Genomic DNA, 18,156 nt, shown 5'->3' with positions numbered 1-18,156 from the left:
TAATTACTGATTCATTAATTTCTTTTTAATGCAACGTCAGCAACCAGGTTGCTGGCTTTACCTTAAAAAGAAAGCAGCTAAATCATGCAGCGGCAGGTTCTTGAGGCATAGCTGAAAGAATGCATGTCACAGGTGGTCATATACTGACATTTACAAAGGCACAACGTATTACATTCTTATTTTAGAGTGCTTTATTGAACAAGGAGCAGGATATGGTACATTTCACACACCAGTATTCCCCAAATATAAAAATAAACACTTTGGAAACCATTTTGTCAAATGGTCCCAACTGATATTTTTGCGCTGTACTATTTGTCCTGTTGCCTTTAGTAATGACATCTTTGTGTTTTAAAAGAAAAGAAAAAAAGTCAAGCACAGCATAGAAACAGCAGCCTGTTAGGGGAGGTATTGCTTTGAACCAACGTGCCCCCCTTTTCCCTCCTTTATAAAGCGCTTACACAAACCAGTCATTTCTGTACAAAACACTGCTTTCTAGAAAACACAAAAGGAGAGGCAGTGAAATCAAGAAAATACTGTACAAAACAACATGGAATGACTTGTCACTGAGAGGTGTGGCACTTTATGGGTTAGCTTATGCGGGTAGATATATATGTATATATATAATATACTGTATATATGACACCCTGATAAGAAGTTAAGTACTTTTCTTCAGTTTCAATAGAAAGTGCCATTTTGACCTCACCTTTTCTTTCCAGAAATTTACATTCTTTAACCGTTAGAAAGAAAATGTGTTGTACTCAAACATTAGAACAATGAGAAGTAAAACGTTTTTTTTTTTTTCTTCAGGAAATTTGGCACAAAACGGGCTCATCAGTAGCTTTCAAGTTTCACACGACCACCGTCTCCCTCACTCACAAATCTCTTTCTTCCTCTGACAAGACAAAAAAATTAAAATACATATCAGGTTATGTCTTCATTCAAAACAAACAGAAAAACAGGGGGGGGGGGAACTACGGTAATATCAAACGAAAGGGTGGTCTGTGTATCTCTTTGAGAAGACAATCAAAACAGAAGAACAGAAGAAGAAAAAAAAAAAAAAATATATATATATATATATATATATATATATATATATATATCAAAAGAAAGGGTGGTATGTTTATCTCTTTCTTCATCTGAGAAGACAAAAAGAAATGTCTTTCAAAACTAACAGTAAAAAAAATATATATATATAAAAAAAGAGAACATATAAGGGATTGTGCTACATTTCCATCTTTTAAATCCAATGTGAAAAGATGGTTGCTTGAAAACCAAAGCTGCAACCATTTGTGATCATATTTTAGGTTTATTTTTAGGCTATGTAATGTTATGTAAATGTATTTCACCGTTTGTCTGTTTTCTGATGTTGTTTTTCTGATTTTATGTTTTGTGTGAGGACTGCGGATGAAAATTAGCATCTTTGCTAAATCTGGTGTATTTACGTTCATGTGACGTTCATTAATATGCTCTGTCCTGTCTAAATAAACAAATAAAGTAAAGTAAGTTTTTAAAAAAATGGTGCTCATCAAAAAACTACAGTCAGGAAAACAAAATGTGTATGATTACTCACCGACAGGGACAAAGATCCCTTAGTTCTTCATCAATGACTCCAGAACTGAAACTCTTGTCAACAAACTGCTCCAAGATGAAGTACGCACGGGGTACATCAATGTTGATTTCAGCTATGTCCATGTAAACTCTTTCAAAGCCCTAGAAACATGACACATCGTTATAGCCGACAACAGTACATTTGCATTTAAAAGGCCTCTAAACATCAAGCTGTTACAGTACAATACTGTATGGTGATGTGCAGTGCAAAATCTGAACACCAGGTGACACCCTACCCTTCTCATTTGTTCCAGAGTGATGACAGAGGATACCCAAAGAAACTTCAGTAGCTGCAGAACCATTTTGAATGTCTTCTCTCCTTTGGATTCCAGGACCATGACTATTGCCTAAAGGATGTCAAACAAATCACAGTACTTTAAGATTAGACATGAATGCTCACCAACTAGTAACTACCAACAAGACTTGCAGCACGTCACTGTTCTGTTAACGTTTATTCCCCATTTGCATCATACACCAGTTACCTCGTAGACAAACTCGTGGTGGAAATGGGGCACTTCCAGTTCTTTCAGGCATCTCTCAGCTTCCTTGCTGTCTCCAGACAGAATGTACTCCTTCAGCAATAGGTTCATCTGGAACGAAAGAAGAAAAACAATTATCAAACCAACGACTTACAAAAAAATATGTAAAACTTTGACAAAATGAAAATAGACTGTGCCTAAACAAAATATTAACCACATACTGTAGAAGCATGTATTTATACCATCTATTGCTCTGAACAATCAGGTTTCTTGGAGATTATCAATCCCTTTGCAGTGAAAAAACGTGTAAATCAAAGTCCTTGCTTAAAAACAAGCTGTAACTCTACCGACATGACATTGAGTGACTGTGTCACATCAGCGTATCTAAATACTTGTTTGTGTGAATAGCTTTATAATGAAGGGACCCGTGTTCCTATGCACTTGCACTTTTCAGTCAAGACCTCACCTCTTTGACGAGCTGTGTGACAGGCCTCAGGCCTCCACCGCTCCCCCATAGGTTATCTATGCGGACACCAACCATACTCATCTTCAGCAGTACTGCTGCTCGATCCAGTGCTGCCCTGGAGGGGAAAAGGGAAAACTGATATGAAACAGATGACCTACAGTCCGAGTCTTAACATATAATTTTCCTTTACAATGGGTAACTCTTAAATAAAACATTTCATCAAATTGTTTATTTGGATTATTGATGAAATATACAGATTACATAATAGGCTACCTTTACACTTGTTTAATCTCAAATATTTCACCACACATTTAAAGAAAAACAAAAAGGGCGAGGGGAGCCATCCATCACTTTACAAACAATGGTGTTCCACAGTACCTTGCATGTTCACAGTCAACTCTGCCTTTGTAGCCCTCAATGTAGCTCTTGGACAGGATCTGGTCTCTGACAGCCCGTGCAATGAATTGGCCGACCAGCTGGAAGATGGAAAACAAACAAAAATGATATTTTAAGGCTACAACAAATCACCCAACTCCTCATCAGGTGGGCCAGCACCACAGCAACCTTGGAGTGTACTTTCCAGAGAACACATTGAAGGGTAAAGAACTTTAAAGTCCCTGTCCACATGTCCCACCATATGGTTTAAATCCTCAGAAAAATCAATTTAAAAATGATTCCCCCCCCCCCAAAAAAAACTGAATTTAAGGAGCTTTACAGTAGAGTGGGTAATCCAAGAGTATGCACACCAAACACACACGCCCTTTACGGTAAACACAGTGGTGACGGGTTACAGAGGAGCGCATACTTCCTCATTCATTTAGTGAGGCTACTATTGGCGTTTGGTGTGTGATGTCACACCTTGTCTGAGTTGCATGCCCTGCATCAAACCCGTGAATGGAAAGCACCAGATATTAGTTGTAAAACTATATTAATGCTTTAGATCAGTGGTTCTCAAACATTTTCATGTAAAGGACCCCCAAATTGTATGTATTTTGCCACGCACCCCCCATCTGAAAATATTTTGTGCCAGGGGGACCCCCATACAAGATTTGCGTTGTTTAAATGTTTCAAGATTCTTTTGAAATAGATGTACAAGCTTACAATGCGTCAAGGACCCCTGGGGACTTTGAGAACCACTGCTTTAGATAAATGCAGAGTGCAAGAAACTACCAGGAAAAATATATCAAACCAAACAAAAAATACAATTTTGGAGAGAGTGGGTCTTTAAATCTTCACATTCTGTGATCATGCAACATACAGGAAAGAGGAACTCCCAGTTGAGGAATTCAAGTTCAGTCAGGATGCTGAGGCAGATGGAGACAGAGTATTTCTAATTTAGAAGTTTATTGCCAGAGCTCACAGGAGAAACAGAACACAGGACAGTGGTCAAATAGTTATTTGACCAGCCAAAGCAAAGAAGGCAGGCCCCATATACTGTAAATTATTATGCAAGGGTTCAGTCATTATTGAGAAATAAACCCTCACAGGGTGATGCAGGACCCCGATGCAAAGCGGGGTCGGGGTCCTGCATCGCTGTTCAAGAGATTATTCCACATGCATTTTGTGACAAGGAAATGAAAAAAATGGAAGGATTTGAACTGTAGCCAAATGTCACCAGCCAGACATTTTATAAAAGAACCCAAACCCCATTTTCATGGAACAACACTTCTTTTTAAAAAACAACTGCCATTTTCTGCAGTTGTTTTCTTTATGCGAGTCAACCAAGAATGGACCACTATCTCATTTATTTGTCCAACCGTCCCAATTATGGATTGCCATGTTTGAAACATCAGAAATGACAAATTAACAATAGCCAACATGTAATAGGACTTGGGAGGCCTCTCAAAAGACTCTACTGGACACAGATGACTGACCGTGGCCTTGTGAGCACACGTGCAAGTGTTTGTTTACAGTGGTATAGGCGGATGAGTTTTTGGGAAACGAAAGAGCTGGCTTTGCTGTTCTGGTTCTGGACAAAGCCTACGCTCATCAGTGCTCATTGTTCCTGCACAAAATGAGACGCAGCTACACTCTCATCTGACCCGCGGGCTATGGGCTATGGCTAGACTGGCAGGATCAGAAGGGAGAGAGAGAGAGAGAGAGGGAGAGAAACGTTTGTGTGGTCATTAGGTGTTATGGTCACTGATTACGACGGATGATTTTGGCCGTCTAGACTAAACTGCAGTTTGTGCCAATAAAAGCCAACTTAACCCATTAAGACCTGGAACGCATCTGTGTGTCATTTTTAGATTTGAGCTAAAAAAAGCATTATTTTACACTTTTGGCTATTCAAAAATAGCAGATCTACAAGCTCATAGCGCGGCACCGAGTGCCGCGCTACGAGCTTGTAGATCTACTATTTTTGAAAAAGCGAGAACATTTGTTCAAATCTTTGAATATATGTATTTTTTAAAGCGAACATTTGTAACTCAAATCTGTGCTTCTGGGGGGTCCCTGGAACAACATATTTTGAGATGGGGGTCCGCGGCCAAATACATATCATTTTGGGGGTCCTTGACATGAAAAAGTTTGAGAACCACTGATATAGAAACATACGTTTTTTTCAAAAAGACATTTGTAGAATCGGAACCTCAGGCCTTAATGGGTTAACACAACAGAAAGAGAGAGAGAGAGAGAGAAAACTCAGAGTGCGCGCATGGAAGAGCAGATGCGCTGTCCTATGCAGCAACCCAGAACTGAGAGAATGGGACAGAGGAGAGAAAAAAAAGGGAGCGAGAGAAAGTGAGACAGTGTGAAAGGATGGGTGGGGATAGGAGGATGAATAGACCCTTTGGCCTCCTACGCTGAGCTAGCATTTCGCCAGCGCAAAGAGACAAAAGGCCAGAGACCTCACGTCTGTGCATGGGTGAAAGGAAAGAGCTGAAATACACATGCAAGCTCACCCACAAGCACATACAATCAACCACAGTGTCCTTCGGCCGATGCTCCACCACAGTCAGTGCATGAAGGTTTACTTTAGCACGTATGCTTCACTCTGAACAGTGACGTAACACTGTCTGAACAGGGTTTCAAGTCTACTTTGACGGTAATCCGGGTTCCAAAATGCCCCCTTTTTAAATAAATGCCTATAGCAAATGTACTTTGCTACCTACATTGAGTAGGAATGTGCAACTACATGTTTGCACATTCCTACTCTACTTTTATGCCATTTAAACTACATGTGTAAAAATGTAAAGTGCGTCACACATTATTATTACATGTTCTTTTCAGTTTATGCTCCCATCCTTTCTATGCTCCACAAAACATGTATAATAACATATACTATGTGATAATATTGTTTATCACATGGCTTTGTTGAATAAATGATTGTGATTGGTCAATAAAAGGTATTCTATTCTAGCAGACTGCTGTTCTCAATAACAGACCGGTCTTCCTCCTCGGTTTAGGTTGGTATGAAAGCAGAAGCATGTAAGGCAATAAAATAACATTTTATGTGAAATTATTCACTTTGTAAGTTGCCATGTATTAAGCAGGATAGTGTACAGTGAGGTGGTCAGAATAAACTCAGACAGGGTGAGGCAAGACCGATGTGAGATGTGGGCCGCACACATCAACAGAGACAGTTGATGGCCTTGATCCCAGCCCAGACTTTGAGAGCCATGATAACAAACTTGTTCAGACAAGTTTTTATCCTCATCCTTATCCTCATCCTCATGCAGGAACCCGCTGGTTGTTCCCGAGTCCAGGCTGAGAACAACGGGTGACCATGCCTTTGATGTTAGGTCTCCTCGGCTCTGGAATCTCCTCGGCTATGGAATGACCTGCCTGAGGAGCTCAGGCTTGATAAATCCCCGTCTTAAAATGTAATTTTATTGAAAGGCCCATCCATAATTTCATAGTTTATATCTTAAAGTTTGATTCTCTTATGTAAAATGTTTTATACGCGTCTTAATTGCCACATTATGCCTGGCCTGTATTCTCACTTTACCAGCATGGATATTTAAATGTTAAATTAAGTGTTAAAATAGCTCTATATTCTGATAGTACTCATTGCTATAGAGTGTTTGTTCAGTAACAGGGGTCTCTCCGTCTCTTTAATTAACAGAAAATACATTTTCAGTTCGGGATACCAATTTTATCCCACCAGGAGAGAGAACTCACACGATACAGGATAAACAAGTGAAATTGGTAGTGATGACAAAATTGGAACTGGATCACTATAAAAGTGAAGCTGAAAAATGGGCACTCTCTCCTGTTTAGCTGAAAATTTGCTGTTTTTCCTGTTTATTAAAGAGCTGGTGAGACAGGGAGACCCCTGTTGCTGACACTAACACTCTATAGCAATAATCACTATAACAATATAGTGCTTTAACCTTATTACAAATGTTTTTTGTTTTAACCAAATTATATCACTTACCCTACCTACTTTTAACGGTTTTGTTCCTCTAGATTGTTTGCCCACTCGGCACCTATTGCACGCCTGCCTGCTCCGTTTTTAGATCCTTCCCAAGGTTTCTTCCTCCCCCATCAAGGGTTTATTCTAGTCAACGAGTCAAATGACTTGATTGTTGGTCGCAAAATCAAAGATCATCTACAGTATGAGCCAGCTGTACCGTTTAAGTGGTATGAAATTCGATCATATTGTAAAATAACCGATGTACAAGCATCGCGATGCATTGTGAACTTGTAGATGGTCCATCTTCGTGAGTGACACAAGTCAGATTAAATAATAATATCCATCTATAAATGGATGAAGTGTGTGTGTGTGTGTGTGTGTGTGTGTGTGTGTGTGTGTGTGTGTGTGTGTGTGTGTGTAGCTTCCCCCCTCACTGTGGAGAGGGACACTCTTCTTGTAAGCATCTTTTTTTTATTATCCTTATGCAGAGATTAAATCCCAAAAAGTGTATTTGTTTTTTCCGACAGTCCCATCAGGATGAATGTCAGCTTTGTGGCATGCCCAGGCATGGCCCCCCACCACACACACACAAGGTGCAGTTTTGGCATACGGTTCGTCTTTCCCTTGTACATAACGATGAAAGGCAGTGATGTTAACTAAACAATGATTATTATGTTTATGGAAATGTGACACCCGTCACAAAGCCTACTGGAATCTGTCTGAATGGAAGAGTTTTCTTTTTGTTTACTAATGAGCAAAAATAATAAGCATTTTATGTTCCACGCAAAATCGCTACCAGCCGTTCCTGGGCCAAAGAATCGGCGATTGGCATCGGATGATCAGACCCAAAAATCCAGATTGGAGCACCCCTAGTTTTTTTCATGTCCAATTGAGGGTGTAAGGTCAGGTGGTTTGTTTCCTTTGTTAAATCTGTTCTTAAAACATACTTTTAACTAATGGACATAATTAAAATGTTCACACTGCACATACATGTCATGTTTTATTTGGTTAGGTTATTTCTTCTGTCTTATGTAAAGATTTTAAGTAAGTGCTCTATAGGATTTTGTAACGGAAGTGCTCTATAAATAAAATATCTTTAGTATTAATATTATATTACGCAGTACATCCATCCAATTGCCTATTTCAGCATTAAATTGCCTCTTTACAATAACCCATAAACAGACATGAGAGATGCACTCAATTCAAAGCATGGAGTTTATTTTAGCATGTAATGTAAACGATAAGCCTTACTTATGTTTATACGTATATCATTTCAAAATGAGAATTTTAACTGCAAATCATTTCTACTTCTGGAAGCTTTTTTGGGGGGAAACCACTCCCTGAATTGCTTGAAATTAACCCAGACACTAATAGAGTAGTACAATAGACCCAAAATATGGTTGTGCGCACACACACGAACCTAAACCACATCATAACACCCACCTGCGGGGCTCCGGGCGTGTCCAGCACCAGATCAGGCAGCTCTCGGAGCAGCGTGTCAAAGGAGCTCTCCACGTCGTTGCGACTCAGGACAGGGCCACACAGGTCAGCCAGCAGCCTAGAGGTGAGCTCCCGGTGACTCGCTTTGGCCTCCAGGGCCAGCGACACGGCCAGCATGGGGACCCCGCTCCGCATGGAGCCCAGGTTGAGCTCCCCTAGCAGTTCCTGGGAGGTGGAGAGTGACAGATGGGAATTTTCGCATATAAAATGTTTTTTTTGCTACTTTCATCTTACAACACTTTGATTTAAAGGGATATTTCACTTTCAAAAAAACTTTTGGTCATTTTATCGTCTACTCAGGCTTTAGTGAGCCCCCCAGACAGTTTTTAAGTTGCTTGATTCATTATTTAGATATTTGATATTCATTTTATCAGACACGCCCCCTTCCTATACAAACCCATTGTAACTTCAAACTCCATTTTTAACCCGTTCGATTCATCAAAAACACCCGTCCTTGGGTCTGGTGACTCACACTGCCCTCCTAATACGCGAGGGGGCCGTGTTTTTTCGATAACTTTTTTCATTTATTTTTAATATTTTTTTTGGAAAAAGAAAAAACATTAAAAAAATTAAATAAAATAAATAAAATAAATGAAAAAAGTAATCAAAAAAACACGGCCCCCTCACGCATTAGGAGGGCAGGGTGAGTCATCAGCACCAAGGACGGGTGTTTTTGATGAATCTAACGGGTTAAAATGGAGTTTGAAGTTATAATGGGTTTGTATAGGAAGGGGGCGTGTCTGATAAAATGAATATCAAATATCTAAATACTAAATCTAGCAACTTATAAACTGTCTGGGGGGCTCACAAAAGCCTGAATAGACGATAAAATGACCAAAAGTTTGTTTGAAAGTGAAACATCCCTTTAACCACACAAACCCTAGTGTCCCTATTCTGGGGCAAACATGCGGTGATACTAGAAGATCTAGCTATTTTGGTGTAGTGGGAAGAAAGGAGGGGCCTAGGATAGACCCCTGGGGGACTCTGGTCAACTAAGTACACGAAAGCATCTCTGGCATTTTGGATTTTAGCATTGGGTATTGAAAAATAGCAGATATACAAGCTATACGAGCTTGTACATCTATTCTTGGAAAAATCTTGAAAGTTTGAGAACTAACTGACTTAAAGGGAATTTGTAGAATCGGCCTCAGCTCTTAATGGGTTAAAGTGGTTAAAAACTACTTTAGAATGATTACTATTCTGAGACTTCATAAGGTTGTAGACGTCCTTCAGGCGGTCTGGGACTTAAGAGCAGGATTGCGGTACTTACTGCCACTTCATTTGTGTCTCCATGCTCAAAGTACTCCTGTACTATGGGGGTAACGGTTTTCTCAAAGTCTCCTTCGTCAATCGGGGGAACCACTGCCTCGTACACACAGTTCTCCTGTCAATAACAGATGCAGAGAGCAACAGAAGAATTGTTACTGCAGCTTGGAGCTTATTACAGATATGTAAGGGATAATATATAGGACCTGCTTTGACGTCTCAGGGTTTATATTACAATAAATACCATATGCATTATCCTGCTTAGTTCTAGAATGGCTACTTATGTGCAAAAAGAATGATGTGACTGAGAAAATATAGATTTTAAAACGTTAAGCTCAGTCCGGGATACCAATTTTATAGCAGCGGTCTTGTTATCAGGAAATAACAGCAGAATGCTGTGATCCCAGTATTCAATAAAGCTGTGAAGGCAACACAATGTTTTGCACCATCATAGTATGCAGATGTAGGGCATCAGTCAATACCTGAGCTTCGTCATAGTTTGGGTCTCTCACATCCACCGCTTGAGGTCCATACACTTCACCCGATCTGCCCCACACACCTTTCCCTCCAGCCCCACCTGAGGATAAAGACGACACAGTCATTTTTACCACAAGAGACTTGACAATAATACAGATCTTAAGACTTGAGGCAAAAAAAGTACCCGTTAGCAGTGTGGTTTTCCAAACATAGTGTCCCACATATCGTCGCTGTCGGGCATAAATCTCTTATCTATCATGTTTTTTAGTAAATTAATGCCCTACTTCGCCATACTACAGTGTCACACAAAAGTAGCAAATATAGCCAATCTACTCAAAACATGTGGCATCACAATGTGTTTTGACCTTGTAGTTCTGCCATTTGGGGGGGGGGGGGGTTCTGAAAAGTACCAATTATGGACATATGAGATTTCCACCCGACAGCAAGGATATCATAGTTACCTGAAATGCGAGTCGTTTTGGAAAAGCATAGACTTGCCTGTTAACAGTGCATAAACATGGTTACTGTTAAACAAAAGATCAGCAGCATCTTTTGAGAGCATGCAGCTCTTTAGAGAAGACGCCTTTAGCTCCATGAAACAGAACCCCTGTAAAACGTCTTCAAAAGCCTTTTCATAGCAGTCACTCCGGGGGGGCTGAGTGCATGATGTCATATCAAAATACCACCGAGACATGGAACTAGAGAAAGGTGATGATGACCTTTAACAGTAAAATGTCCTCAGCAGCACAAAGCACAGATTTGGGAAGGATTCCTCCCAAATGGGTATCAGCAGTTCTAAGACCCAAACAAGAGAACAGAACCAGACGGAAACGACAGGCGGTATACAAATTCACATATCCCTGCACACAAGGCTGTACCAATTCTGAAAACAAACTGGTAGCTGGCAATATAAATACAGCTCAGGGCTGTTGCAATAACCGCAAAACCACAGCAGTGTCATGAAACCCACAGGGAAATGGGGAAAACAACTGCTCTCAGGTTTTCATTTTATATAGGCCTACATATATACTATATAGACAATTAAACCCTATTAAAACATGCCATGGAGTATATTGCAATTAAGTGATGATGCAGCATATAACAGTGTCATCCAATCCTGGCACAAAAATATTCCGTGGCGCTGCAATAAGGTACTCCTCTTTTTTTTTTTTACGCTTTGTCACGGTCGTGTAAATTGAAAACAATGGGACCTTCCAGAGCGGTGGGAACGCAGAGCACGAGCATGACGAGTGTTGGGAGACGGCTTCATCACGTGACGTTTATTTAACACTTTTATAAAAAGGAAGGTTGGTATAAATGGGGCATAACAATAAGGCAAAAAGAAACAAGACGGTAGTACCAAAACCTGCGCTGTTGTTGACCCACTTACAGACCTGGCAGGTGAAAAATTGATAAACGCCATACATTTAAAGGGGTCATAGGATAGAAGTGTTATACAAACACACATCTGTTGGGTTCCAGGGAAGCGTCAACAGATGGTAGACTATGTAAAAGGCCTGATACCAAAGCAGCTTGTCTGACCTGTCCAACATGATCCAAGTCCTCCTTAAATCCCGTCCAGCATGTGACACATTACATCCGGCTATATTTGTCCTGACCCGCATTGACTAGGTGCACCCATCCCAACACAAAACACTGGGTGCCTTCACTGAAGATTCCTCACCCCATCCTCCTCATGCCATTGGCATAACTACAGCGTACATTCAAAAATCCCAATGCAATGCAAAGCTTTTAATGTAGGAAAAGGGAGGCCCAAGCTGCTGGACCAACCGAGTGGCAGTTCACTTCTGTTGCATAACAGGGTCGATGGGCTGACACCATGCCAGCAGCAACTCCCCTAGTTCCAGTTCCACAGTCCCGGAGTTGAGGGAACTGATTGTACTGTACTGGAGACTGCTAGTTCTGCTGCTATGTAGGGAGGGATGTGTATGTATGTGTATGTGTATGTGTCTCTCACAGGATCTAAGAACGAGACGACCCACAGGAAGTATAAACAGGGCCATATAGGTTTCCTATACATTTTTCAAATGCCACTATTTCCCAGACAGGATTTTAACAGAACAGGCAATATCATTACCAACAACACTGTAGCCGCACCTCGACTTAGTCAACCTTGGAAAGTCCATACTTTCACCGGCCTTTTTGCACAATTCTCAAAGACTTCAAAAACCTGAAAACAAGAATTTCTCCTGTTATAGATAGATAACCTGATTTAGGTCTCTGAACTGAAACATTGCGTTTCCCATTAAACGTTATCTTTGTATGTGAAGACAGTGTGTCACTGTGGGAGTCTTTCCTCTATGTAGACCTGCGCAGAAACCATGCAAATTGTTGTTTCTGCTGTGCAGGGGAGTATGTTTGTGTACCGCAAATGGACCTCTAAAAGGGTTTGACACTACACAGCTTCCACTCCCTGTAAACGTTTATGACGCATCCATGTTATTTATAAAAGGTGATTAGGGGGAGGCCTATTCTTGGTTTGATATGCAAATTGGATAAGGAGTTAGTAAACGGATACACTGTCTATCAACCAAGTCATTATCACAATTCTTGTGCACAAACGTAATGCATTTATCTAAAGTCATCCTTCTGCCATTTCATACTGCATAATCATTTTCAACTCCTCTGCACAACAGGCAACTGATTACAAAGCTATTTCGAATAAAAAGCAAAGTACAAATCTTCCACTTTTCTTAATTGGTCACTAAACCATCCTTCCTGTTTCCACATGCACACACTTCCCTAAGTAAAGGCATAACCACATCAGATGTAATCCTAGTTAGTAAGCACGCGCAAAGCCACCTATAATAAAGACTTCCTGAAGTAAACTTGCCATGTGGCTGCTAGCGGAATATTCCTGAAAAGCCTGACTAAGCAGATGTCAACAGTGGACAAGTGTGTGTGAGCCGCTCAAGATCACGCGGCCATTTGTTTACATGCTAATTGGTTTACTGCTACAGGATTGGTGACGCAGTGTGATGAATAAAGAGTAGGTCATACGATCATATTTTTGCCCTCAAAGCCATGCATTCAATACGCATTTCAAACGACTACAGCCTTCTACTCTACAATACACTAAGGAAGGTTTTATTTGAGCTGAATGGTTAACATTTAAGTTCACATTGAAAATTAAGAGTTAAACACATAACTTTTCATTTATGGAGCAATGTTGGAGCATGCCGAATACCAATCTGGTAATGCCGCAAGACTACATGCCATTGCTGTGAACACAATGTTACATAATCACTCAAAATTACAGTTATTAAAACAAAGTTCTGTCAGATGACAGCCACCACTGGGCCCTCCTTCATACCTTTCTTTGGAAGGCCTCTGCCCTTGCCTAGTCGGGACTTTCTGTCAAGCAGCTTGCTCTTAGGGCTGGTGGGGGTCGCGGAGGGACCTCTGGCTGGGTCTCCGTTATCGCTGAGGGAGTCGCCCCTGCCCGAATCCCTGGAGGAGTTCTTCCTCAGCCTGCGCTTGGCTTTGGCCTTCATACGCGCCTCATGGAGGCTATTACTGGAGGAGATCCAGTTGCCATTGATCTCATTGTTAATGTTCTTGCTTGATGTCACAACTCCTCCATTCTCTTCATCGCCGGATAAGCCACTGAGGTCCTCAGCATCTGTTCAGAAGAGCATGAAGACATTTATTATGTTTGCTAACCGAGTTAAAGCATACATACAATTCTTCAACAAATGGTGTGCACATTATGTGCAGTTTACTTTAGTACAGTGGTTTTCAAGCTTTTTCATGTCAAGGACCCCCAAATTGATATGCATTTGGCTGTGGACCCCCACCCCCCTGTGCCAGGGACCTCCAGAAGAAGATCAGAATAAAAAATGTTCGCTTTAAAAAATATATGTATTTATTCAAAGATTTGCGCAAATGTAGCTGACTTGTAATGCATTCATATCCATGTAAACACCCTTTAAACTATTATTTTGGGTTAGGGCTAGGGTTTCATCTTTCAATATATCTCGTTTTCTATTATAAAAATGTTAAAATTCACTAATTAAATTTCCTATAATGAAGGCAATGGATAATGATGTTATCTAGCTATAATAGAGTAATTAAGAATAATAATTAGATCACACTTCCAAAAAAAAACATTACAAAAATACTTGTTTTCGTTTTTTAACTTTAAAAAATGTTATTATAAAAAATAGTGACACTAGTGGTGTTAGGGTCATTTTTTACCCGTATACCATAGAAGGTAAAAAGTCATTTATTTTTCATAAACTCAAACTTTATTTTACTCCTGATAGCAAATGCTAATTGAGGACAAGTCTCTCTCACTCTCAAACATGTAAACATTGAATATTGACAATTTGGGGGGAATTGAGCCACACTTCTCTGCCGGGTCATTTCGGACCCTAACACCACAAGTGTCACTTTTTTTATAGAGACCATCAGAATTAATTAAAATGATGATAAATAATTTTGTTGCTTTAAAATGGATTTTTTTCTGAGGATATCATGAAGCCTCGTTCCAATAAAGAAATGTAAAGGGTACTTTTTACCTATTTAAACTTGAAAACGGGTCAAAAATGACCCTAACACAATGGAAGGGTTAAGTAAACCTCAACATACTTTTCTTTTTTTACAATATATATATTTCAAATGGTGGAGGTTTTTGTAAACTATGTGGCCAATGTTGACAATGACATTAAGTAACACTGGTTATGGTCATTTAAGAGACCCGAGCAAGCTAGAGGGATCAAAATGTCTCAACAAAGAAGCTGCAGTATCCGTTTCGACAGGTGCAATTGAAAATAAATAACCACAAATTCAACGGTATTTTCTACTTCTAGTCTACAGACACTGGAAACGAAAATAAAAAGTCACTTCCGCATGAAAAAGTCCCTGCTGCGTATGGTCGCTGCAGCAACAGATCAAAAGCATGACATACAGCTGATGATGCATTTAAATTAAATTTCAAGTTCAAAAACACTCACCAACGGGGTTTGCGTTCAGCCAGGCCACGCAGTCAGTTGCCATTGTTTCAACAAAAAAAATAGAAGAGATGCTTGCAGCTGAATTTGGTGCAATTCAGAATTCGTGATACAATACCTAAAACACAATTAAGGAAATTCTGATTAGATGTAGTGACATCAGTTAATATGCAGACAGACGTGCAGCAAGAGCAGCAGGCTTATAGAGGCCTGTCACAATTGTTGCATAATCGCAATTATTTGAGATAGTCGATCGTTTCTATGTTGAAAAATGTTCATACATTTTTTTAAAAATAGCAGATCTACAAGCTCACAACACGTGTTGTACACTTGTAGATCAGCTATTTAACTTTTTTTTAGTATACAATTATCAGTAAGTTAATGTAATGTGTCAGTAAGTTAATGTAATGTGTGTCAATAAGTTATTTGTCATAATGATCTGCCCCAGTGCCATTTGTGATCATGAAAAATAAATTTTAATTGTGTTCATAATGTTTCAATGTCAAAAACACAATTAAATCGTTAATCCAAATCATTTGTGTGACAATGAATCGTCAACTTGAACGTGTAATCGTGACAACAGCCCTGGGGCACAAACATCATCCCCTCCCCCCGTTCATTCATACTACTGATAAACAATAAGTCAGCTTTTTAGCTGCAATGACGAAATGTTGTCAACAGAGAAAACAACTGCGTCAAAGGCTGCACTCGCTGTCACAGAACCATACCGTTAATATATCCACCCCGGCTACAACCATGTCATTATAATGTTGCTCTAATGAAGCAAAATAAACAGTGAATTGATGTCGACCTTTGCTGACTGTGACACAATACAACACAATGCACGGCCAACTACGCAGTCGCACGAGAGCGACAACAAAAACAAACAGCTCGCGCAGAGACTTTGCTTTTGAGTTTTATCTATTTATCTTTTTCATTTCCACATTAAACGCACAGTATTTACGACGCAATGTGCATTGTATAACTTGCTTACTCGTGCTTTGCTTGTAGAATCACTATGAAATGAATGTAAATCACTAACCGTGTGTTTGACGTCCGAGCTTGTAAACTCTAAACGACGACCCAGTTGTGTGTTGTGTTTGTTTTATCTACCCAGCAACTCAGAGACGTAACTCTGTCGGCCGCCAGTGATTGGCTGAACGCAGTGAGGGTTTTAAAGGGACGGGCCAATGGAAATACAGAAGGGGTAACGTTGCCATGTCCGCTTATTATAAGCGACTTTGGGTTTATTTTTCTTGCGGGCCACAACGCGTCGCCATGCAACGCGTTGTGAGCTTGTAGATCGGCTATTTTCAAATAGTCAATGTATACAGGTTTAAAGTGCTCATGTCGCTTCTTTTGGGCTTGTTTTCGTAGACCTAGTTGCTTGTTTCTTTCGCAAAATCTGGCAATACTGAGAAGGGGCTTGTCTTCTGGTATTTTCCTCTAGTGGTTGTTTTGTTGAGGTAGTGCTGCCCCCTGTCTTTAGGGTTGTAGAACAGACACACCCCCCTCCCCTCTCATATTATTATTATGCAATGATGTTTATTATTTTATTGAGTATTGACTATGTGACAAAGGTAGAAATGATTGACGATAGGATCAGGATAGTGATTTATTTATATATGTTTTATGCATGTCCCAAAACAGTCAAATTCGATTCATCTGCTATGAAGAAGACTGCCCAGAACAGTTTGTCCATTACATTGGAACATGGTGTACTAGTTTAACCTGCAGCCAGTGGTGGAAAAAGTACTCACATGTTTTACTTAAGTAAAAGTATCAATACTGCTATGTAGAAATACTCTGTAACAATTAAAAGTCCAGAATTCAACATTTACTTGAGTAAAGGTACAAAAGTACTGGTATCAAAATATACTTAAAGTACCTAAAGTAAAAGTACCCATTATTCAGAATGTCCCATTTCACATGTTTCAAATGTATAAAATGTATAAGAATCTTTTGAAAATAGCCAAAGTTGTAATAGAGCTGAAGTGGGTGTTTTGTAATAATAATCAAAATCTACAAAGTAACTATAACTAAAGATGTCTAATAAATGTAGTGGAGTAAAAAAGTACAATATTTGACTCTGAAATGTACTGGAGTAAAAGTTAAAGTATAAAAAAAATGGAAATACTCCAGTAAAGTAAGTAGTAGGCTAAGTACCTAAAAAATGTACTTAAGTACAGAACTTAAGTAAATGTACTTAGTTACTTTCCATGAGTGTATGCAGGCTTCACAGCACATAATGTACACAACCGTGGCATAAGTTTAACCCCTTAACAACAACTCCACAACATAACATCTCCGGCACTGCCTTGGTAATTGTTGGAACAGTTGAGTATTTAGAGTTACTTTATGTGTGCCTATGGTAATATGATATGTGGCAAAATGTAAAAAAAAATTGGAAAATGTTTTTAAGTAAAGTAAAGTATACATGATTAGAACATGCTCAAACATTCGACAATTAATGTCTAATATTTCTACAATTGCTACAAATTATCGATATAACAGAGCTAGATATATCCAGTCATTTTGGGGCATAAACAAGAAGTGGAAAGTTCAAATGAAGTCTGATAATGATGTAGCCTACCGTGCATGTTCACATCATGCATACTTTACATGACTTAAGACCATTTTTCAAATATATATATATTTTAACATATTGGACAAAATAGGACATTTTACATCGAGGTACCCAGATGTCCCTAGTGCCCACCTATCCTGTATCCGAGCCTATCAGTGGTGGACAGTAACTATAGTACATTTACTTGAGTGCTTTACTTAAGTTTTTTTTTTAGCATCTGTACTTTGCTTGAGTATTCGCACTGCGACACAGTGTGAGCTTGTAGATCTGCTATTTTAACTAGATTAGATTTGTTTTATTGTTGAAAACTTCTGAAAAGTTTTTGAATTTGGGGTGACATTTCATTGGAGTTCATGTGTGCAATTATCTACCTCAACACTAGGGGGAGGACTTTTACAACAGTTGGGCTGTCATGGGCTGTCCAATGCTCCATCTGAACATCA

At 39.5% G+C, this 18,156-nt stretch overlaps 1 protein-coding gene across 1 annotated transcript; it reads right to left on the bottom strand.

Annotated features, from left to right (window-relative positions):
• Positions 1–173: 173 nt before the first annotated feature.
• Positions 174–16,241, bottom strand: pdcd4b (programmed cell death 4b). The gene is made up of 12 exons (XM_080414628.1): positions 16,169–16,241; positions 15,130–15,244; positions 13,488–13,796; positions 10,159–10,253; positions 9,681–9,794; positions 8,354–8,575; positions 2,932–3,029; positions 2,554–2,668; positions 2,091–2,198; positions 1,845–1,955; positions 1,571–1,710; positions 174–892 (listed from the first exon to the last, which is right to left on the bottom strand). Exons 2-12 carry the CDS (start codon positions 15,170–15,172, stop codon positions 832–834), a joined length of 1,416 nt encoding a protein of 471 aa, XP_080270754.1. The 5' UTR covers positions 15,173–15,244; positions 16,169–16,241; the 3' UTR covers positions 174–831.
• Between the last annotated feature and the right edge of the window lie 1,915 nt (positions 16,242–18,156).

This window comes from Gymnoscopelus braueri (assembly GCF_963280865.1).
Source record: "Gymnoscopelus braueri genome assembly, chromosome: 2".
NCBI lineage: Eukaryota > Metazoa > Chordata > Actinopteri > Myctophiformes > Myctophidae > Gymnoscopelus > Gymnoscopelus braueri.
The sequence above is the reverse complement of the archived record's forward strand: the minus strand, read 5'-3'. Positions and strand labels throughout refer to the sequence as shown.